The following is a 24,344-nucleotide window of genomic DNA, read 5'->3' as shown; positions in this document are numbered from 1 at the left end:
GAGTTTGAAATGTTTTACTTCAATTTATTCTGTGTGGATTCTTTTTTTAAATTGTCTTAGACTATTTAAAAAAAGATTCTATCCAAAATACAAAATACCAGCTGAAGTTATTCACTTAAGAACGGTGGCAAGAAAGGTGGTATAGTGACCAAAGTTACAATGGCATTGAAAAAAGTGACTGATGACCATTTTTCACACTTAGCAATCATTTTCACACTTAGCGACCATTGCAGCGTCCTCATGGTCACGCGATCAAAATTTTGATGTTTGGAAACAGATTCGTATTTATGATGGTTTCAGTGTCCTGGGGTCATGTAATCGCCTTTTGTGACCTTTTGACAAAGTCAAATGGGGAAACCAGATTCACTTATGTTACTAACTTATCAGCTGCAGTTATTCACTTAAGAACTGTGGCAAGAAAGGTGGTATAATGGGTTTAGTGATCAAAGTTACAATGGCATTGAAAAAAGTGACTGATGACCATTTTTCACACTTAGTGACCATTTTCACACTTAGCGACCGTTGCAGCATCCTCATGGTCACGTGATCAAAATTTTGATGTTTGGCAACAGTTACAATTTATATTTGTAAATTGTAGTTATGTTGAAATAAAAAAAATATTACAACACTATTTTTGCATTGTATGAAAATTTTTGTTGCTCCGTATAAAATTTTTAATACCCCCCCCCCCCCACCGGTCAAAGGTGTCCCTCTTTACCAATCTGAACATCTGGTCACCTTATAAATGCTTGATATGTCAAATGGAACAATTATAAGCTGTTTCAAATCAAAAATGTAGGTATATGTAAGATGTACAGAAGTACTTCTAATCTGTATTGGAAATGTGGAAAACGGAAAACATGAAAGGTCATTTTACCATGCAGGTGACCTTATGAGAGGGCCAAAAAAATGCAAAATGCATAACAGAATATCAAGAGTTGGAAGGGACCTTGGAGATAGGAATATTCTGCCCTCTACTGTTGAGTGCACGGAAAATCAAGCTTTTGATTGATAGATGAGTAGAATGACATTTGTTTTGGGATGTTGCTCATTTGTTAATTCGTACAATGAAACATGTACTTTTGTAAGCATGATAAATTTTATACGTGTATTATAATATACGTGTATTTAAAATATTTAAACTTATCGTTTCAAAGATATTTTCTCAGAACAGATGTGTAGGATAAGTGCAGGAAAACTTGGACCAGACATTCGTGGCCCTCAGAATCCTCTCCAAACTTCTGGAGTTGTCCATCTTATATACTGTATGTGACTTTAGTCAGCATATAGTAAAATAAATGAATAAAATCAGAAGTGGCATTCAGCCGGTTTGCACCGGTTCACCCAAACCGGTGGCAGAAATTTTGCCCAGTTTGGCAAACCGGTAGTAATGACTGGCTGGCCATGCCCCTGAACCAGTCCCCTTATCACCGGTTGCTCACCTTGCCAGTCCGGCCGCCACTCACTTGTGCCGCCTCTTTGCATACCGTTCCGAAAAAGGCCAGCTGCTGGCTGCAGACCACTGAAAAATCCTCCGGTCGGCGCAAAAGTGGCTGCCATGGCCGCCATCTTCTTCGCACATGTGCATCTTGAAAGTCACTTGGATTTGCAAGACAATGGAATACGTATGCGTGAAGAAGATGTTGGCAATGGTAGCCACTTTTGTGCCGAATGGAGGACTTTTAAGTGGCCTGTGGCCAGCTGCCACAGAAGGTAAGCAGCCAAAGAGGCAGGGGAGGAGGAAACCGGGAAACGGGAATGATATCAAGTCACCCAGCATGTATGGGACCAACCTAGCCCATAGCTGATGGTACCCAGAGCAGGCCCTCCTGCTGGATGGGACAGATAGAGACCCCTGGGGAGAGACGGTCTTATAAATAACTGAATCCCAAATCATGAAGACTTTGAAAGGTGGCAACCAGCACCTTGAGCTACATCTGGAAGCCAATGTAGCTTGTATAGCAGTGGTATGTTATAAAAATGACTGGTAATTCTTTTACTCAGTTCTGTAATTATTATTCATTATAGATGTATGATGGAAAGGTGTTTCAAGCATATGATTATGGCACTAAGGAAAAGAACTATAACCAGGTATGAAAATAAAAGTTTTCCTATTAAATACTTCATCTGAAGCTTTTAGATCAGAATAATTTCCTTCTTGGTTGTGTTGTAGATGGGTAAAATTTTGTTTTGTACCTTATTTTAAATTTTGCAGGCTGAGGTTGAGCGAAGTAAGAAAAGTGTCATCAAAGGTATTGTAAGTGTAGAGAAATATTTCTGGTTCTTCCTCCTCTGAACATCTAAATTTAAGGCTGTCTACCTTTCCTGCCCAGCCAAGCCATTTAGCAATGGAAATAGCGATAGCATTTAAACTTATATACCACCCTTTACAGACTTTCTGGGCAGTTTAAAATATAGAAGCATTATCTGCACATTGCCTCAATAATCTGGATCTTTGCTTTACCAACTTCAGAAGGACCGAAGTCTGAGTCAACCTTGAGCCCCATCAGAGTCAAACTCTAGACTGCGGGCAGAGTTTGCCTGCAATATTGTGCTTTAACCACCATTCACCAGAGCTCCTTCACATCAGCAATTGCATCAAAAGACTAATTTAAGATAGCATGTTCTCCTTTTGGACCAATGGCAGAATGTCCTGTCGTATCTGGGGCTCTGATCTGCTCAGCTATGTACTGGAGGCAAATGTCATAGTTATTTTTTAAAAAAACACATGTAATCCACACACACACAAACACACACACACACACACACACACACAAATACACCCTTCAGTTTCATCACAATTTCATCACTGAAATTCAGAAATTAGAAATTACTTTGCTTTTCTTTATTTTTTTATTATTTTTTTATTTGTTCCCCCTCTATCACTCCTCTCTCCCACCCTCTCTCCCCCTCTTCCTTCTATCCCACTCCTCCTCCCCTTGGTGTATTTCTACTATATGTCAATGTATTCAGCTTGTCCTATTTTTACGGAGAAATTAAAGAGAGATAGTATACATGTGAAATCGCCTTACGTTGAAATCTAACATATAGTATATGTCCCCCCCTCCCCACCCCTCCCCCCAAACACCCCACCTCGCTCCCCCCCTGACTTCCCTAGGTACATATACCTAGTAAAAATAACTGAGGAGTAAACTTTATCCTACTTTGCTTTTCTTAAAGTGGTAATTTGCAATGTTTTACACGTTGAATCTCTTCCTTTTACTTTTTGACTAATTGTTTAAATGTGTTGCTTTCCTTCCCAGATGACTTCTCCTGTATACAAGTTAGAAGATATAAAAATACCCATTGCACTCTGGTCTGGTGGAAATGACTTACTTGTGAACATAAAAGACGTCCACGAATTAATAGCACGGCTAAGTAATGTCATGCCATTCAGGAACAACATGTTCCTGAACGGGTAACATCTAGATTTCATTTGGGGACTGGAAGCAACTGAGGTTATGTATAAGCATATAATTGAGATAATGAAAAGATATCTGTGATTCCCCAGCAGTGATGTACAGAGAAATCATGTTGCATAATGACAAACATAAAAAACATCTTAAGGCTGTGATGATAAACACACCTTGAAGTCTTAATGCAGCTTATCCGATGAATTAGTTAAAGAAATATTTGCAACTTGACTTAACACTATTTCTCCAAATAGTATTTACATTAAAAAAAAATCACTTCTTCAAACTGTCCCATTTCCTCTGAATTCTTTGCCTTATTCCTCTACAATTGATAAACGAACTAAATTCTCATAGACAAGCAGGGAAATTTCTTTTAACAAAGAAATAATTCTGAAAAGATAACCCAAAATAAATTGTGGGATTTACAGGATGGTCCAAACCAGGCTAAGCAGTGGTGGGATTCAAATCATTGAACAACTGGTTCTCTGCCCTAATGACCAGCTGGTTAGGCGGGCCTTGGTGGTCATGTGACTGGGTGGGCGTGGCCAACTCAATGTCACTCATGTCGATGGGCGCTTCAAGAAGAGTTAACCGGAGAGGCAGTTTCTGTAAGTATGGCAATAAAGATTAAGCTAGAAACAACCCCAGACTGTTTCCTTCCTGCCTTCCTTAAGAGATTAGCCCTGTAAAGTGGAAAAAACAAAACAAAATGTGATTTCTTCCAACAACCCATTCTCCGAACTGCTTAGAAAGTTAACAACCGCTTCTCCTGGATAAGTGCGGAGTGGCTGAATCCCACCATTGAGCCTAAGTTTATTAGTAACACCCAGATCTATGATTCAGAGGTGGCTGCGGTCATATAGTAAGAGCAAGAATCAGAATTAAAACCTAAAAGATCTCTAACTCCCTAATAAAGGAATTCCATGTGATAGTAATGTGCAAAGAATCACCCCAATCCCACAGAACTACCAAAAGGCAAGAAAGCATAGGCTACATCATGGTACTTGTGGTTATATGCCATGCCATAAACTGGGCTAACAAAATGCTAAATGAATAATCATGAAGGGGGTTATGATAGTTTTTTGCATGCAATTAAAGGAGCAAGCATCAAATTAGTATAGCACCATTCAGAAAACTACAGGTGGAGCACTTAGATATTAAGATAGCCTTTTCCTCCCATGTGTGATCAGAGAGAAGACATTTTACATGTGCTAACCATCAAGTTTGGAAGAGCCAGAAAAAGAAAATTGGTTTGGAAGAACCAATTTTTCATTGATCACGGGTGGAAAGAAAAATGCAACATGCTGCTCCCATTCATTTGTTTGGGCACATAGTAAAATATATCCTCTACAGGAGTGAAATTCGACCAGATTGGACTGGTTATTTCAATAATTGGTTTCTTTGCAGTTAGTGTTTTCCCTTCTATACATTTCTATCTTGCATTCATGGTCTCCTTATTCGTTATCCATTTTTATGTGCAATTCTATATTTATTTATACTTAGCTATTTATAACCAAATATTGTTTACCTATATTGTGCTTTATATTCTTACTGTCATTTATTCTCTTACATACAATTATAGGTATACATTCACATAGTTATTCTTTTTCTTTGCCATTCTTATATTATTGTTATTCCATTTAAAAGGTTATAAGGTATAGTTTGGATTGCTTTGTTTACCATCCTTCGCACCTGCTATGACACCACCTTATTTTCTCTTTCTTTTCTTTTCTTCCTCCCTTCCTTCTCTACTTCCTTCCTTCCTCCTCTCCTTCCCCTTCTTCCTTCCCTTAATTCTCCCCTACTCCTACCCTCTTTCTTCTCCTTCCTACCCTCTCTCCTTCTCTTTCTCTCTCTTCCACCCACCTCTCCTTACTTCTTTCTTCTTCCCCTACCTCTCCTCCACATTTCACCTTATTTTCTCTTTCTTTTCTTTTCTCCCTCCCTTCCTTCTCTACTTCCTTCCTCCTCTCCTTCCCCTTCTTCCTTCCCTTACTTCTCCCCTACTCCTACCCTCTTTCTTCTCCTTCCTACCCTCTCTCCTTCTCTTTTTCTCTCTTCCTCCCTCCACTCCTTCTCTTTCTCACACATTTTTTCTTACTGGGTCCTGTGGGCATGGCTGGAGGGGGGGTCGTGTGACTGAGTGGCAGTGGCCATGAGTGACATCAGGTTAGCTACACCCACTCGGTCACAGGATACCATCAAGCCAAGCCCAGAGAACTGGTAGGGGAAAAATTTGAATGTCACCCCTGAATCCTCTATATGTATCAGTGTGTGTGAGAGTTTTGTTGGCAGGATGCAGGCAACAATAGATTGGGTTCCAAGGTTGCCAGGATCTTAGGTTGCCAGAAGCTGGACATCAAGAGCTAAGCAGAGGGAGCAAGACAGAACAAATGGACAATAAACATGTGATGGGAAATAGGGAGGGCAGAATGATAGCTTGACAAAGACCAGGGCAGTACAGAACCAGTTTGTGCCAGCACTCAAGGCCACACACCCTGAGAATGGAATGCGGATTGCTCCAAACATCTCAGTGATTCTCAAAACGCCTAGATGACCTTCCATTGCCTGAAGATGAATTGGTCAAAGAGGGAAGGGCTGGGATGAGGAAAACAATGTGTAACCTTTTGCACAGGAATCTTTCATTCTGGCTTTACTGCAACCAGAAACCTTTAGTAGAAGAGCCTATCGGTTAAGTGGAGTCAAGGGTCTTTCTTTCCTAAGGGATCTGACTGGGGCAGGTTTGACAAAAAGTCTTCAAGGAAAACCAAGTCCAGTTGCCTTTTGAAAAAAGCACCTTTGGGGATATTGCCAAATTAGAACTTCACATGACTGAAATCAATATTCCTTCTGGTGAGAGCTGGCAGCTCCACAAGGAACTGTATTTTGGCTTCCTTTCTATCAGCCCTCATTATCTGAATTTAATTTTAAGGGAAGCACTGGTTCACAAGCAATTCCATTAGCTATTCCTCCCTTGTTGATGCTGTTCAAAAGGATCAACCACTGAGAACATTCTATGTCTATGGACAGAAAAGTGGCTGTAAGGAAAACCTCATGAGCAAAGTCCTCCCCCCCCCCCCCCCCCGGCAGCTATAAACGCCAAATTCATATCAACACTGACTCCTTCCACAGATTCAGCTTTGACTGAGCCTTCTAGAGAGATGATAGAAGAGCTAGGAAATTAAGAAATCCCCTATTTGTTAAATTCATTTAAATAAATCTACACACTGAATTTGTTTTCCTGTTCAAAAACTATTGGTGCTTTCTTTCAATAAAATAGTGAATGAGAACAGATCTTTCTGAGCTTAACTCACCTAGTTAAATTGCGATCTACATCTCCAAGTATTATCTGGAAATTCATCTAATGATGGCCAGTTACATGAATGAACTCTCATTGTCATAGGTTTTCCCACCCCTTCTACAAATTTATAGTTCTGCACAGGCCCTATATTTTCCAGTGGTAACTCTTTCATGTTCTACCCAGGCTGGATGAAAATATTGGTCTCCTCACCACCTCCCACTGTACTGCACAGGCTTCGGTTTCTTCTGAAACCTCATTTTTCTATAATTTACAATCTGCTTTTATGTTTAGATGGTGAAGGGTGCTTAAAGACTTTGGATTTTGGCTATCTCACTCCCTCTTTCTGTGCCCAGATGATGCAATGGTTAAAGTGCAGTATTGCAGGAAACTTCTGCCCACGGCCTGTGGTTCAATCCTGCTAGGGCTTTAGGTTAGCTTGACCTTTTATTCTTCTGAGGTTGGTAAAACAGTTTGTATATAAGCCAGACATGTTTTATTGCATAATACTGCATAAGTAATATTGTGTAATGAAATTGAATCTTTGCAAGCAACCAATACAGTAAGCTCCATGATGATCATGAATAGTTCACCTTGGATATAATTTTATTATATGACTTTCCATTGGCTGATTCTCAAAACACCTAGATGACTTTCCATTGGCTGAAGATGAATTGGTCAAAGAGGGAAGCGCTGGGATGAGGAAAACAATGTGTAACCTTTTGCATAGGAATCTTTCATTCTGGCTTTACTGAAACCAGCAATCTTTAGTAGAAGAGCCTATCAGTTAAATGGAATCAAGGGTCTTTCTTTCCTAAGGAATCTGACTGGGGCAGGTTTGACAAAATGTCTTCAAGGAAAACCAAGTCCAGTTGCCTTTTGAAAAAAGCACCTTTGGGGATATTGCCAAATTAGAACTTCACATGACTGAAACCAATATTCCTTCTGGTGAGAGCTGGCAGCTTCACAAGGAACTGTATTTTGGCTTCCTTTCTATCAGCCCTCATTATCTGAATTTAATTTTAAGGGAAGCACTGGTTTACAACCAATTCCATTAGCTATTCCTCCCTTGTTGATGCTGTTCAAAAGGATCAACCACTGAGAACATTCTATGTCTATGGACAGAAAAGTGGCTGTAAGGAAAACCTCATGAGCAAATTCCCCCCCCCCCCCGGCAGCTATAAACGCCAAATTCATATCAACACTGACTCCTTCCACAGATTCAGCTTTGACTGAGCCTTCTAGAGAGATGATAGAAGAGCTAGGAAATTAAGAAATCCCCTATTTGTTAAATTCATTTAAATAAATCTACACACTGAATTTGTTTTCCTGTTCAAAAACTATTGGTGCTTTCTTTCAATAAAATAGTGAATGAGAACAGATCTTTCTGAGCTTAACTCACCTAGTTAAATTGCGATCTACCTCTCCAAGTATTATCTGGAAATTCATCTAATGATGGCCAGTTACATTAATGAACTCTAATTGTCATAGGTTTTCCCACCCTTTCTACAAATTTATAGTTCTGCTCAGGCCCTATATTTTCCAGTGGTAACTCTTTCATGTTCTACCCAGGCTGGATGAAAATATTGGTCTCCTCACCACCCCCAACTGTACTGCACAGGCTTCTTTCATATTCTAAAACCTCATTTTTCTATAATTTACAATCTGCTTTTATGTTTAGATGGTGGAGGGTACTTTAAGACTTTGGATTTTGGCTATCTCACTCCCTCTTTCTGTGCCCAGATGATGCAATGGTTAAAGTGCAGTATTGCAGGCAACTTTTGCCCACGGCCTGTGGTTCAATCCTGCTAGGGCTTTAGGTTAGGTTGTCCTTCTATTCTTCTGAGGTTAGCTTGACCTTCTATTCTTCAGAGACTAAGGTTATTGGGGCAATATGCAAATAATGCTTCAACATTATAAACCAACCAGAAAGTGTGGTAAAGTGCTATGGGCAGTGTATAAGCCTAAATGCTATTGCTCTTTCTCCATGAGTTAAAAAGGAGGAAAGGTATTTTTCAACATACAGTTGCTACACCCTTGACTTGAATATTCCAGCTATGAAGAGACACCTTACCTCTCAGCGATATTACCAACAATTTTTCTATCCCTCCTTAGATTACCAGCCTTCCAGTGTAATCAGCAAAACAAATGAAACAGCACTATAAATTAAGAATAAGTAAGACTAACAGCACTATAAATTAAGACTGTCACAATGCAATTAATAATAGTGTAACAGATATTCACGTAATATTCCACCAATTAAGCACCATCTGAATTGCAACAAGGGTGATGGGGCAGCCTCAATTTCAATAACACGTTTTTTGCATAATACAGAGTCAGATAATAAAAGCACACGCTCGTCATCACCATTACCACTGCAATAGGCTGGGGGTTGGACTAGAAGATCTCCAAGGTCCCTTCTATCTCTGATATTGTATTGTATTGCATTGTATCAAGATTTCTTGCCAAACAAGGGAATAAATCCCTTGATTATGGATAGCAGACTGTACTCTTATTTAAGAAGCAGCTTTGATGCACGCTGCCTTTTCCTGTCTCTGGGAAACAGTGACTGATTTCTAGCTCTTATATGATACTTGTGTGTGGCTTCTATCTGTGTAAGAAACTTGGAACCTCTGATCTTTCGACTAGATGACAACCCTGGCTTGGCTTTTGGACCCTGGCTGGATTTAGATGCATCTTCTGTCAGTTTCTATTAAAAACAAGCTTCTCAGGTAAGCTCCTGTTTTATTTACATATTTTGTTCACTGTTTATCTCTCACGTCTTGAAGTGAAGTGTTAAATTCCATTTCAATTCCCTCTCTCTCTCTTTCTCCCTCCCTCCCTCCCTCTCTCTCTCTCTCTCTCTGGTTAGAACTTGAAACAGGACAAATTGCATATGCAAATTGCTTATTTTGGGTAAGAAAATGTGAAGAAAAATGTAATATCTAGTGTCCTACAAATGCTTTGAACTACAGTGGCATCTGGCATCCAACTGTTGTGAAACCATTGCATTTGGTACTCAATGCATTTTGACATAAAAAAATGACCCGGTACTCATCGTTTATTTAGTATTCAATGCAGAAGCTAGACTTCAATGTTTTTTTTAATATATATATAAATTTATTTATAGGCCGCCCTTTTCCCTGAGGGGACTCAGGGCGGCTTACAACGTATAGGGAAGGGAGTACACACAATGACATATAAAAACAGTACGTAATTAAAAATAGAAGCAACATTCATTCATCATTCGGGAGGGGACGGATTATAATCTTTAACCCCAGGCCTGACGGGATAGCCAGATCTTGAGGGCTGTGCGGAAGGTCTGGAGGGTGGTGAGGGTACGAATCTCCACGGGGAGATCGTTCCAAAGGGTCGGAGCTACTACTGAAAAGGCTCTCCTCCGCGTAGTTGCCAGTCGACGCTGACTGGCGGATGGAACTCGGAGGAGGCCTAATCTGTGTGATCTAATAGGTCGTAAGGAGGTAATTGGCAGGAGGCGGTCTCTCAAGTAATATCCCTCCTTAGATTGGCTACCTTGTGATTCACTACATTATTCCTTAGGGGAAAATGTATTTAGTACTTATTTTTTTGGTACTCATCACATGTCCTGAAACCAATAAATAATGATTAACGAGACACGACTGTACAAACTCTGTAGCACCTCTTGCCTATGGGTAAGATAATGCAGTGTAATTATCTTTGGCAAAATCTGCAATATTAAAACTCAGCAGTTGAAATCCAAAGGGAGACTGAGCAGATGGCTTCAACTATTTTTGATTGGTTGGAAATTCATCCTAGGGTCCTTTTTCTTTTCGTTTAATTCACATTAGGGGTACAATAGGTGAAACTGGTAACAGGGGAAGATGAGAGAAAGATCCCTATAAATCCTAGCCAGTAAATGCCTTTGTGGCTTAATCTTGATGCAGATCCTCGGCTAGTTATGTGTTTAATTAATTATTTTACAACACTCTTTCAGATTTAAGCTCAGCGGGATTTGACTTGTTTCCATTGTTTTTAGAAAGTAAAATTCTGCTCAATGGGCTGTTTCTGGTTAAGGCCACAGATAGCAGAAGATATTTGAGGGCAAGTGTGATGCTTTGTATCTCCAGGAAGCTTATGTTTCTCAAAGGTGACTAAATTGCTTCGTACAGGATGAAGATGAGGAGTTTCATCATCATGGCTTGTTTATGCCATGGACTGCTCAGCTTGGAAGAACTGGGAACTTCAGAAAGACTTGACACTAATTCCAACGCGAACCCTGAGTGTTTTATGAATATCGTATGTTAAATTCATTTTTTACTGATTTTAGATTTAGATTTTTTTTTTTTAGATTTAAAGTTTATTTATATGCCGCCCTTTTCCCTGGGGGGACTCAGGGCGGCTCACAACTTAAAAGGGGGGGGGGGAAGACAAACTTTTAACATATAAGACAATACATAATTAAAACACAACATTCATACTATTCGGGCGGGTTGTAGTCTTAACCCCAGGCCTGATGGGATAGCCAGGTTCTGAGGGCTGTGCGGAAGGTCTGGAGGGTGGTGAGGATACGAATTTCCACGGGGAGATCGTTCCATAGGGTCGGAGCTACCACCGAGAAGGCTCTCCTCCGCGTAGTTGCCAGTCGACATTGACCGGCAGATGGAACTCGGAGGAGGCCTAATCGGTGAGATCTAATAGGTCGTGTGGAGGTAATTGGCAGTAGGCGGTCTCTCAAGTATGTATTTTGATGTATTTTGATAGCTGAAGCCAGATACACAAAGGAAATGCGAAAGAGGCACCACTGCCAAATCTATACCCTTCGAAGGGTTCTTTATTAAATTTACTCCAGTGTGATGTAGAAATGTTTAATGCCAAATGCTATTTTATACAATATAGAAACCACCAAATAATAAGAGTAAAGTCAAGAACATTTTTTTAATTTTTAATTTAGTTTTTTATATCCAACCTGTATTTACATCCGGGTTATATCCAACCCATCATGCTGATGTCTCAAGTATAAGTGATTTAAAAGTCTTTGCAGAATCTTTATCCCTCGGTGCTTATGAACAGATGGTATCAAGATGGTACGGATATAGGTAACCCTTGATTTATGACCACATTTGAGCCCGTATGTTGTTAAGTGAGACATTTATTCAGTGAGTTCTGCCCCATTTTACACCCTTTTTTGCCTCAGTCAGTTGTTAAGTGAATCATTCCAATTGTTAAGTTAGTATCCCGTTGATAAGTGAATCCAGCTTCCCTACTGACTTTGCTTGTCAAATATTCGGAAAAACGGATCAGGTGACCCCAGGAAACTTCAACCGTCATCAATCGGGACCAAGCATCTGAATTTTGATTATATGATCACGAGGATGCTGCAAAGGTCATAAGTCACTTTTTTCAGTGCCACTGTAACTTTGAACGGCCACTAAATGAACTGTTGTAAGTCGAGGACTACCTATAGATAATTTCCATTATAGGAGAGATGTCAGCTTCTGCTTTGCTGCTGCTTCGGCTGCCATTGAAACAGGGAGGGGGGGGGCATGGTATTGGGGAAGGGAATCATGATGTGCTGGAGGAAGATTCTAGACGCTGTCCTGACCATCTCATTGCGCATGCGGAGGAAGGGAGTTTCCCGCCAAGGTTTACTGTCCAGCATTCCACCCTGGTGATGTTTTTTGAAGATATCTCCCACCTGACAGTTGGGTGAATTATAATTGGACTATGGACTGGGGTGCCAAGGGAAGGGGATTGAATTATACATGATATTCTTTGCTTTCGTGCCTAATTAACCAGATTCAGCTTTGCTTCGCTACTATTCATTTGTAATTAGTAAAAGTACACTTAATCTCAAGCATATACAATAATTGTTATAGAAATCTGTGGGCTTAGAGATGATGTTTCAATGTACTTTATTTTTTCTGAGAAAAAAAATAATCGATTCCAGGACCACCCTAATCCAGATCTTAAGTTCTAGACCCCTAATGAGGATCCCTACAAATAAAATTGTTTCCCAATCTTATCACAGGCCAACTATGAAATTTATATTTCACATGTTAAATTTTTACAGGCTTGGTTCTGATAGCCCTTGCACTAAGCATAGAGTAATAGCTTTGCACATGTTAAAACAATTCCATCTACACCGAAAGGAAGACAATTATCTAAGTGCAGGACTCTGTGCTCTACAAAGAAGCCAAAATACATTTATTATTATTAATTATTATATCTATATCTATATCTATATCTATATCTATATCTATATCTATATCTATATCTATATCTATATCTATATCTATATCTATATCTATATCTATATCTATATCTATATCGTCTATATCTATCTATCTATCTATATCTATATCTATATCTATATCTATATCTATATCTATATCTATCTATATCTATATCTATATCTATATCTATATCTATATCTATATCTATATCTATATCTATATCTATATCTATATCTATATCTATATCTATATATCTGTCTATATCTTTCTATCTATCTGTCTATATCTTTCTATCTATCTATCTATCTATCTATCTATCTATCTATCTATCTATCTATCTATCTATCTATCATCTATCTATTTATCTATCTAATCTAATCTATATCTATATCTATATCTATATCTATATCTATATCTATATCTATATCTATATCTATATCTATATCTATATCTATATCTATATCTATATCTATATCTATATCTATATCGATATCGATATCGATATCGATATCGATCTATATCTATATCTATATCATCTATCTATCTATCTATCTATCTATCTATCTATCTATCTATCTATCTATCTATCTATCTATCTATCTATCTATCTATCTATCTATCTATCTATCTATCTATCTATCTAACATTTGAGATTCTCAATTCTCCTAAAGGAGAAAAAAAATCCTAGTATTTATTTTTGTCGGTGTCATTCAAAGTACTTCAGAAAAACACCAGTTTTTTGTTCCACTGACTTTGGGGATGGATCCTCAACAAATAAATTGGATCTTGCTTATGCTTCACCCTTTGAAGGTTTATATTTTTGGCAACCTCTTTGTTGTTCCTGAGCTTTCTGCACTATTCATCATCTTGTCTGCCCGCTTAAGTTCAAAAATATAACTTCAGACAAGTGTGCTCTGTTATCTTATTTTTCTCCTTTTAGAGTGAAATTATCCATTTTCATAACTATCCAAGTGAGGAATATCGTGTTGAAACAGAAGATGGATATATACTTACCATTAACAGAATACCATATGGAAGGTATAATGGCGAAAATAAAGGTAAGACCAGGGACAAATCAAATGGCATCCAATGGCAGTCGGGTTTGAGAAATGACAAATGGGCTACCTTTGCTCTCCACACCCGGGAAGCAACTATTTCTCTTCAGATCTGAAGTGGAGGACCATTCTACTCTCAACGAACCTACGTGACCTCGTGCGAGGTTCTTATAGAACATGGCTGAGAATACTTTTCAATAACTGAGGTGGAATGATCTATCTCTTCAAAATGAAATGCGATAATCTCAGAATGGACACCGACATTTGTATTGGGTGTTACAAGAAATTGTGCTGTAACCTTCCTCCTTCAATATCTTAGAAAAGAAGATGGTCAAAGGACCTATAAGCTGAAGAGACCAACTGACAAATCATGGTAAGATGTTGCAAGAAAGAAACTACCATGAACAAAACCGCCCAATTATAAACTATTTTGTTTCAGATGTTCAAAGGTGAATCCCTTTGAACATCCCATAGACCTCCCATAGACCAATTAGATCTCACAGGTTAGGTCTTCTCCGGATTCCATCTGCCAGCCAATGTCGGCTGGCGACTCCCCGGGGGAGGGCCTTCTCTGTTGCAGCTCCGGCCCTCTGGAACGACCTCCCCGTGGAGATCTGGACCCTTACTACCCTCCCGGCCTTCCGCAAAGCCACCAAGTCCTGGCTGCTCCAGCAGGCCGGGGGGCTTTTGAAATATCCAGCCCCACGGAAACTGTGACTGTTGTGTATTTTAAAGTGTTGTTTTGTTTATTTATCCCCCTTCCCTTGTTTATTGTAAGCCGCCCGGAGTCCTTCGGGAGTGGGCGGCATACAAGACCGATAAACTCAACTCAAACTCAATCCCATTTAAGAAGAATTGGGAAAAAGTTTTAGCTATTAAACCGTCTTAGTAGTCCAATGCATAATTTAAATAGGTTGATTCTTGAAAGATTAAGAAAAATATATCCTCAATTTGTGGGAATTCTGAGGGATCCTGAGGTATTGTACGTCATGATACTGCTTCTAAGACAATTGATAATCCAATAAGATAAACAGCCTAGGTAATTTCTTTTAAAAAAGAAAAGTTCTACATCCTTTGCATATAAGATTTGGAGATTTTATCACTGTTGAGAATATATCATAATGTTGGAGGCAAAGTAGATCCAATGCATCATTAAAACCTCTGTTCCTAAATTCTATAAATTTAATCACATAATGACCATGCTTTCATTCCAGCCAGTGTAACATATACTATTTCTAATAAGAGATTATGACAATGAACCACAAACACTGATTCTTTGAAAGTTTTATTTCAAACAATAATTCAATTGTTTTGCAGTCTTCAATGATCTGGCTCATTTTTAAAAAAGCATCTGTTCTTATTTTATAGCTCCAAGACCTGCTGTGTTTTTGGCACATAGCTGCCTTGGAGATGGTTCCCACTGGATTTCTAACCAGCCCCACAACAGTTTTGGTTTCATATTAGCAGATAACGGTTATGATGTTTGGCTTGGAAATAGCAGAGGAAACACCTGGTCTTCGAATCATAAGACACTGAAACCATGGCAGGAGGAATTCTGGAGCTTTAGGTAAGAAAATCTAAAGGGGATTAGCAGATTATTATTATTGTATTGTTATTATACTTTGTTCATTAAACATGAAACTCAATCAACTGAACATTAAAAAATGCATCACAAATACCATTGACTGGTGCTAAGGGTTAATACGGGTTGCTGCCAGTGTCCTAGATATCAAGCAAGTATCTTCTTAAAATAGTATGTTATGTCCGAGTAATGCAGATTTTTGTAGTTCTCCTTGTGTTATTGCAGGAAGATGCGACTTGGATTTGGATTTGGATTTATTACATTTATATGCCGCCCTTTTCCCCGAAGGGGACTCAGGGCGGCTCACAATTCAGTCAGGGAAAGGGGTACAGACAGGGGATAAAAAGACGAAACATAACAGTACACAATTTAAAACACACAATAACCATACCATTCGAGGAGGGGGGCAGAAGCTCTTTAGCCCCAGGCCTGTCGGAATAGCCAGGTTTTAAGGGCTTTGCGGAAGGCCTGGAGGGTGGTGAGGGTTCGAATCTCCACGGGGAGTTCATTCCAAAGGGTCGGAGCAGCCACAGAGAAGGCTCTCCTCTGGGTAGTCGCCAGTCGGCATTGGCCGGCGGATGGAATTCGGAGGAGGCCTAATCTGTGGGATCTGATCGGTCTATTGAAGGTAATTGGCAGATTTCTTGATATGTTTTATAAAACTCTTGGACATGGTACCAAGTGCCTCGATAACAATGGGTATCACTGTGGTGGTGGGGCAGAGGTGGGTTCCTACAAGTTCGCACCTATTCGGTAGAACCGGTTCGTCAAATCGACCGAACCGGTTAGAAGAGGTTCCACCAGTGGACCCGGAAAGCAGGCCACACCTACAGAAGAGGTTCCAAAATTTTTTGAGACCCACTACTGGTCCTTGGATATGATTATTCTATACTATCATGCTCCTATTTATAAAACTCAGTGCCTCTGTGGAAGGTAAGGATGACTACTGCGTTTGTGGCGCAATCAGAACATTGCGTGTGTTGAAGTTGTTTTAACGCAAACCAAAGATGCCTTTAAAAAACCAGTTTACATCCTATTCTCATGCATGCCCAGTGCTGTGTGTGAGGTCATTTAAGGTGGTTCTGACAAGTGTCGTCGGCATCTTCATATCCGGTCCCATGGGCGGCAAGCCACTCCCATCCGGTCACATGGGTGGCAAGCCACTCCCACAAAGGAGGCCACACCCACAGAGTAGGTTCAAACAATTTTTGAAACCCACCACTGTAGTGGGGATTATCTAAAAGGGATAGCAGATTATGATGGATTATCCACTTTAAAAGATAGGAGCAGGAGGCAGTTTGTCCATCAGGTTAGAAACCAGGTGATTATGACTTCTAATTCTATCTTGGGCAAGAAACCAGTCTGTCTCTCTTAGTCCTAGAATACAGGCAATGACAAACCACTTCGGAAATCTTGCCAAGTAAACTTCAGGGACTTTTCCAGACAGTTTCCTGCAATCAAGGCTGACTTGAAGGGGCCAAAAGATAAAATAATGAGATTAAAATTAAAATGAAAGATAAAGGCTTTCATTCTACCGATTTTATTCCAGTTCTTTCCTCAAAACAATATATAACTCCCTCAGAGTCAAACAGTGGTTGCTGGCCATGTGTTTCTGGAGAATACGAAGACCAGGTTCAGAAGGGAACCTGAAGAGAAAGTTCTTTAATGCTGCAATATCTAGTGATAAATAACAAAAATATATTTGCTAACTTATGCAATTGACCTATGTGTGAATTTGATTGAACCAAGATTGACTTGAGGGACAAAAATAAAATAAAGAAATCAATATGAAATCGAACATAAAATAAAATAATAAAATATAAAATATGATATAAAATGTAATAAAACAAAACAATAAAATAAAATACAGAACTAGGGGTTAAAGCTGATCTCTGAGGTTTTATTCCACTGAGTTTATTTCCATTCTTTCCTCAAAACAATATATAAACTCACTTGGAGTCAAATAGAAGTTCGTGGCCATGTGCTTTCAGGCAACACAAAGACCACGTTCAGAAGAAGAGAGGATTTGATTTGATTTGATTTATTGCATTTCTATGCCGCCCTATTCCCAGAGGGACTCAGGGCAGCTCACAAACCAAAGTAAGGGGGGATACAAACAGGAGGAAAACAAGGGACAAACAACTACAACAATTTAAAAACAATCAATAACCACACAATTCGAGCGGGGACGGGGAACTCGTCAGCCCCAGGCCTGTCGGAACAGCCAGGTTTTAAGGGCTTTTCGGAAGGCCTGGAGAGAGGTGAGGGTCCGAATCTCCACGGGGAGCTCGTTCCAGAGGGCCGGAGCAGCCACAGAGAAGGCCCTCCTCAGGGTGGTAGCCAATCGGCATTGGCCGGTAGATGGAATTCGGAGGAGGCCTAATCTGTGGGATCTAATAGGTCTGTTGGAGGTAATTGGCAGCAGGCGGTCTCTCAAGTACCCAGGTCCAATACCATGAAGGGCTTTATAAGTGACGACTAGCACCTTGAAGCGTATCCGAAGACCAATAGGCAGCCAGTGCAGCTCGCGGAGGATAGGTGTTACGTGGGTGTACTGGGGTGCACCCACAATCGCTCGCGCGGCTGCATTCTGGACAAGCTGAAGTCTCCGAATGCTCTTCAAGGGCTGCCCCATGTAGAGCACCGTAGAGCGCCATGTAGACGAGAGGAGAACAGAAGAGAAGAGAAAGTTCTCTTTTTCTGAAGAGAAAGTTCTTTTAATGCTGAAATACCTAGTGATAAATAACATAAATATATTTGCTAAGATATTTGATATTCAGTGAACTAGCTACTTCCAAGATTAGGTTCTGGGCTGTGAGTATTAATCTGGTAATACTAGTTCAGCAAGTCTTCCAGGATTGGGCGGCATACAAATCTATTAAAATTACAAATTACAAGTTCTTATTTTCTCCTAAGATTTTCCAACAACCTGATTTTGATTTCCCTCTTCTAAAATCCTTCTTACGCCTGCAAGAATATTATTACAGCTTTTACCCTGTGATCCTTTCCATGTGATCAACGGAGATAATTTCTGAGCAAGATGACCTAGGCTGGCATTTATAAATCAATGTTCTTTCTTCTTTCTCTTTCTTTCTTTCTTTCTTTCTTTCTTTCTTCTTCTTTCTTTCTTCTTTCTTCCTTCCTTCCTTCCTTCCTTCCTTCCTTTCCTTCCTTCCTTCCTTCCTTCCTTCCTTTCCTAGTTTCCATGAGATGGGATACTATGACATTCCAGCCGTCATAAACTTTTATCCTGAACAAAACCAAACAGCCGCAGCTTTATTATGTGGGCCATTCAGAAGGCACAACTGCTGGTAAGTTATAGAGGCAGATCCATGAGCAGGGATGAATGGGAAAACTAATACAGTCTACGCATTGCAATTGTGCAACTTGCAGTGAACAATTTGAGAATGAACCTCTCATGGCAAATAGTTTATGGAGGAGGCCGAGGCAGGAAGAATTGAACAAATCAGCTTCTGAATTCCTATGAATCATGAGTCACTTTGAAAGGCTTGGCTCATCTAACCCAGCCCTTCCTCTCTAAGGGTTTTCTTGCAATTAGCCTTTCTACACTCTGCACATAAGCCTAGGACTTTTGCATGTAAACAATGTGTTCTAGCATGAAGTGATAGTCTTGTGTTTCAGCAATTTTCTTCTGGCTGATCAGTGAGGGCACCTGAATCATGTAATGCATCTTCCCATTGTGACATGAGAGCAAGAAATAGCTGTATTCCTCCTCCTCTGCATCTCACACTCATCATGCAATCCAGCTCTTTGATTGCAATCCAAAGATTTAGATTTAGATTTAGAAGGTTATTTATATGCCGCCCTTTTCCCTGGGGGGACTCAGGGCGGCTCACAATCAAAAAGGAAAGGGGGGGAAAACAGACTTTTACATATAAGACAATACATGATTAAAACACAACATTCATACCATTCGGGCGGGTTACAATCTTTAGCCCCAGGCCTGACGGGATAGCCAGATTCTGAGGGCTGTGCGGAAGGTCTGGAGGGTGGTGAGGGTACGAATCTCCATGGGAGATCGTTCCATAGGGTCGGAGCTACCACCGAGAAGGCTCTCCTCCGCGTGGTGTTGCCAGTCGGCATTGACAGCAGATGGAACTCGGAGGAGGCCTAATCGATGAGATCTAATAGGTCGTGTGGAGATAATTGGCAGTAGGCGGTCTCTCAAGTACATTCTCCTCCATGCATTGTGTACAGAATGCACAATTACTGTGTACTTGTACACTGTGTACAGAACACACAATTACCCTGCAGAAATGCAGGAGCAAGAAGAAAAATAATAGTTGTTTAGTGCAAAACTTTGCTCTCCTATACAGTTGAAGAGATCCAGGTTTGTTTGTTTTTTGCAAACCTTTTCTTTTTCTTCAGGTTTTATCTCATTCTCTTCTTGGCCAAACTGGCTGAAAAAATCAAGGTCTTTTTTGGAATGGGACCGGCAGCCGCAGTAAAATATACTACATGTCCTGTACTGAACATCTTTTTCAATCGTCTGGTAATAAAGGTAAGTGCTTTTGGGCTCTGCTGATGAATAATTTAGTCAAATGCCTTATTCCAAAGAAAGTAATAAAAACTGGGCATAACTCAAAAGGTGGGCAATTATCTTACCTTAGCCTGATATTTATCTCTAAGACAGGGAGGCACAAATTGTACTTCCTGACCAAAATTGACTGGGGGGTGGGGGGGTGGTTGAACAGATTTGTCTAATGCAGTGATGTGCGGTGAGGTTTAAGACTGGTGAAGCACTGACACAATTTTTTTAGACTTGTGGACTTCAACTCCCAGAATTCCACAGCCAGGCATGCTCAGTTCCGATTTAAAGAGACAGCATTTGTTTTTCTCCTTTGTGAAATAAGTTTCCTTCTTTTTTTTTCTCAGGAGGAGGCAGGAAAACGATGTGCTTCACCTATGTCGGGAATTTTTAGGCTTTTAACCCTTGCTTAACTCTGCTCGAGTGATCATAACATGCCTAAAGTCAGACTAGATGAGGCACATCATTCTCCTGCCTCCTCCTGTAGAGGGCGCTTTTTATAGGCTTTTTTTAAACAGTTAAGCACTAAGCAGAGTCATCCACATTGACTCTGGGAGCAACTAGCTCAGCCTGACCTCAGCTCTTGCCTTTTTCCTTTTATATTTTTTTTCTTTTCATGATGACAGTGGTGAGGCTCTGCCTCCCCTGCCTCCCCTGACTGCACGTCACTGGTCTAATGTGCCAATTGTGCCCTCTTGTGGATCAGGAGGCCTTGATCATGGTGCCCCTGGAGAAAAAAACACGAAGAATGGTTGCGGGAATTGGGTATGGCCAGTGTAGAGAAAAGGAGGTCTAGGGTTGACATGACAGCAGTGTTCCAGTATTTGTGGGGCTGCCACAAAGAAGAGGGGGGACAACTTATTTCCAAAGCACCAGAAAGCAAGAAATAAACAATGGATGGAAATTAATCAAGGAGAGAGGCAACCTGGAATTCAGGAGAAACTTCCTGGCAGTGAGTGCAATTAACCAGTGAAGCGGTTTTGCCTTCAGAGGCTATAGGAGCTTCACCACTGGGGGATTTTTAAGGAAAGATGGGACAGCCACCTGTCTGAAATGGTACAGGATCTCTTGCTTGAGCAGTGGGATGGACTAGAAGACCTCCAAGGTCACTTCCAGTTCTATTTTGATTGATTAATTAATGAATCGATTAACCCATGCCTGTTCACCTCCTGTATGGATTACAGAAACACGATACACACAGGACTGCCCTTGAAGACCAGCTAAAAACTTCAATTGGTCCACAGTGTGGTAGAACTCAAAGTAATGGCAGCCGCAAGGTTTCCCCATGTAACACCTCTGTTGGCGTTTCTTTCATGACCTTCTGTTTCCCTGCAAACAATGAAACAGAAACGCATGAAAGGAAAAGATCTTACCTCTTGCCATGCTTCTGGTGTTGGGATGCCCCACCTCCACCCAGCCAGCTGGTCTTTGGGTGTCTGCTCCACATGCATGCATATCAACATGTGCGTGTATCAGAGGTGGGTTCCTACCGGTTTGCACCAGTTCGGTAGAACCGGTTCGTCAAATCTACCGAACCGGTTAGAAGAGGTTCCACCAGTGGACCCGGAAAGCAGGCCACACCTACAGAAGAGGTTCCAAAAGTTTTGAAACCCACCACTGTCATGCATGCACATGTACATATATCCGCACATGTCCACATGCATTTGTGCATATGCACACACCTTTCATTTTGGGCACTTGCAAACATGCAGTTTAGGTGCATGCAGTTTTAGACTTGGTGTCTAAAAGATTCACCTTCACTGGGCTAGTTTATACTATTATGTAAAAGTAAAAATAGCAATAGCAATAGCAGTTAGACTTACATACCGCTTCATAGGGCTTTCAGCCCTCTCCTAAGCGGTTTACAGAGTCAGCATATCGCCCCAACAACAATCCGGGTCCTCATTTCACCCACCTCGGAAGGATGGAAGGCTGAGTCAACCCTGAGCCGGTGAGATTTGAACAGCCGAACTGCAGATAGCAGTCAGCTGAAGTGGCCTGCAGTGCTGCACCCTAATCACCCGCGCCACCTCGGCTCTTTTCAACTTCAGAAAGTTGAAGTTTGATGTTAATATCCTATTCTACTGCAAGTCAATGCCTTTTCTTTCTTTTTCCCTTTTCCCCGTACTTTCCCCTTCCGTTTTCCTTCCTTAATTTCCTAATGTTTGCTTTTTATATTATAATCTAATAAACAAAAACTTGTTTTTTTTTAATCTCCTGGAGCCACCCAAGTTGGCTGAAAGATGGTGGCTATATAAATGTTTGAAATAAAATAAAATAAGATAAAAACTTCAAAACTGACTACAGATTACTTGTAGGAAAAAAAACTCATTAAAATCATTATATGATACGTGAATATTATCTATCACATTACCGATATTTTATTATATAGTTCTAATTAAAATCACCTAAATTAAACTTTTTTTTTTCCTTGTCCACCTTTTGGAATTTCAACTCACATGTAGCGTGCAAAGATCCAGTTTGGTGTATTCCTGAACGAAGGAGTTTCTTTCTTAAATTTATAGTAGGAGAGAAACATCTAGGATTTACAGCAGAGATGGGTTTGGAATGACATTGATTTGACTGAATTACATCAATTCTAATTAATTCATTAATTAATATATTTCAGACACTGTTTGGCTACAAAGGAATTATGCAAGATCCTAGTGCTCTGAGAAAGCTAAAAGTGCGATTTGCAACCGTAAACCAGAATTCTGCGAATCGTGTATGTCTGTAATAGTTGGTTCTAATACGCCCAATTACAACATGGTATGTATAAAGGGAAAATGAGGTAAGGCTTGTTTTCTGTTCAATATGTTTGCAATGCCAGTTGCAAAATAACACTTTTTTCTTAGATTAAGGCAAAGTATGGCTCACAAACTAAATCTCACCTGCCACCTGTTTTATATGGCCTCCAAGCTAAGGATGTATGTATAGGTGGGCAGCAGATCAGAAAGCCCAAGACTCAGATGAGCTTCAGATGAGGGTTTGGTGGAGAACCAAGGGACAAGGTTAGGAAATTCTGGGCAGGAGTGGTCTATCTGTTGAGCCCTTGCTGGGCCAGAATTATGCAGTGGTTAGGGCGCAGGACTGCAGGCCACTTCAGCTGACTGTTATCTGCAGTTCAGCGGTTCTAATCTCACCGGCTCAAGGTTGACTCAGCCTTCCATCCTTCCGAGGTGGGTGAAATGAGGGCCCAGGACTGTGGGGGGTGATATGTGACTCTGTAAACCGCTTAGAGAGGCTGAAAGCCCTATGAAGCGGTATATAAGTCTAAACTGCTATTGCTATCCAATGGCCGATGTGTTCCTTAGCCTGCAGTCCTGTCAGCCACTCCTATGGTGGTGGTGGTGGTGGGGGGGATAGAATCTCTTGCTATTTACAGAAAAGGTTTGCCACCCTTAGATGTTAAATTTTAAATAAGACAAGGTTGACTATTCATCTTTGCATTTCAAGATTTCTTGGAAGAAAGGATTAACTACCCAAAAGGTTAGAAGAGTAGGTGTCACTGTGTTCATTATATTGGAAGTGGAACTTTCCAAGATGCTTTTACCAAATGTCATGCCAATAAAACTGAAGAATCAAGTACCATGATGGTTCCAAAAACTAATAGCTTGTATAAAGAATCAGCAAACTGGAATGAGAATTGTTTGAAAATGAAAAATACAAAGCTCTTTCTGGCTAGTTGCAGGATAACAAATGGCTCTAGTCATCCAAAACTATTGATGTGTATATGCATCAATTTCAAATACAACGTAACTATACAGCAAACGAATAGGGTAAACTCCAGCTGAGTTATGAAAATTAAATCTACTGCACTGTATCTTGGATTGGGGATGTTCATCTATTGCATCAGGTCTATTCATGAATGTAAATCAGTGACGTGCGCTCAGCTTTAGCCCCGGTGAGGCTGTTTTTAGACTTGTGGACTTCAACTCCCAGAATTCCACAGCCAGGCATGCTCAGTTCGATTTAAGCGACAGCATTTCCCCCCCTTGCAAAATAAGTTTCTCCGTTCTTTTTCTTCTCCTCCCCTCCTTCCTCCCTCTCTCCCTCCCTCCCCCCTCTCTCAAACAAGACACACGCACACAGAGAACTTCGATCCTTCTCTCATTCACTCACTCTCAAACACAACACAGAAGTTGGATTGGATATATTTTCCAAGGCTTGAAAGCAGCTCCTCTGCCATACCTTCCCCTTTCCCTGTTGCCTTCCGATCAAACTTTTTGAAT

The 24,344-nt window shown here is 40.4% G+C and overlaps 1 protein-coding gene across 1 annotated transcript; it reads left to right on the top strand.

Annotated features, from left to right (window-relative positions):
* Positions 1-1,580: 1,580 nt before the first annotated feature.
* LOC116518353 (lipase member N-like) lies at positions 1,581-20,908 on the top strand. Its single transcript, XM_032231687.1, is given in 12 exon segments — positions 1,581-1,652; positions 2,029-2,091; positions 2,216-2,257; positions 3,264-3,418; positions 10,863-10,989; positions 13,867-13,984; positions 15,350-15,548; positions 18,764-18,806; positions 18,808-18,874; positions 19,953-19,967; positions 19,970-20,085; positions 20,819-20,908. Coding segments are annotated over 12 exon segments (1,107 nt in total).
* Positions 20,909-24,344: the final 3,436 nt, after the last annotated feature.

This window comes from Thamnophis elegans, chromosome 15, assembly GCF_009769535.1.
Source record: "Thamnophis elegans isolate rThaEle1 chromosome 15, rThaEle1.pri, whole genome shotgun sequence".
In the NCBI taxonomy this organism is placed as follows: domain Eukaryota; kingdom Metazoa; phylum Chordata; class Lepidosauria; order Squamata; family Colubridae; genus Thamnophis; species Thamnophis elegans.
This window is presented reverse-complemented; position numbering and strand designations above follow the sequence as displayed.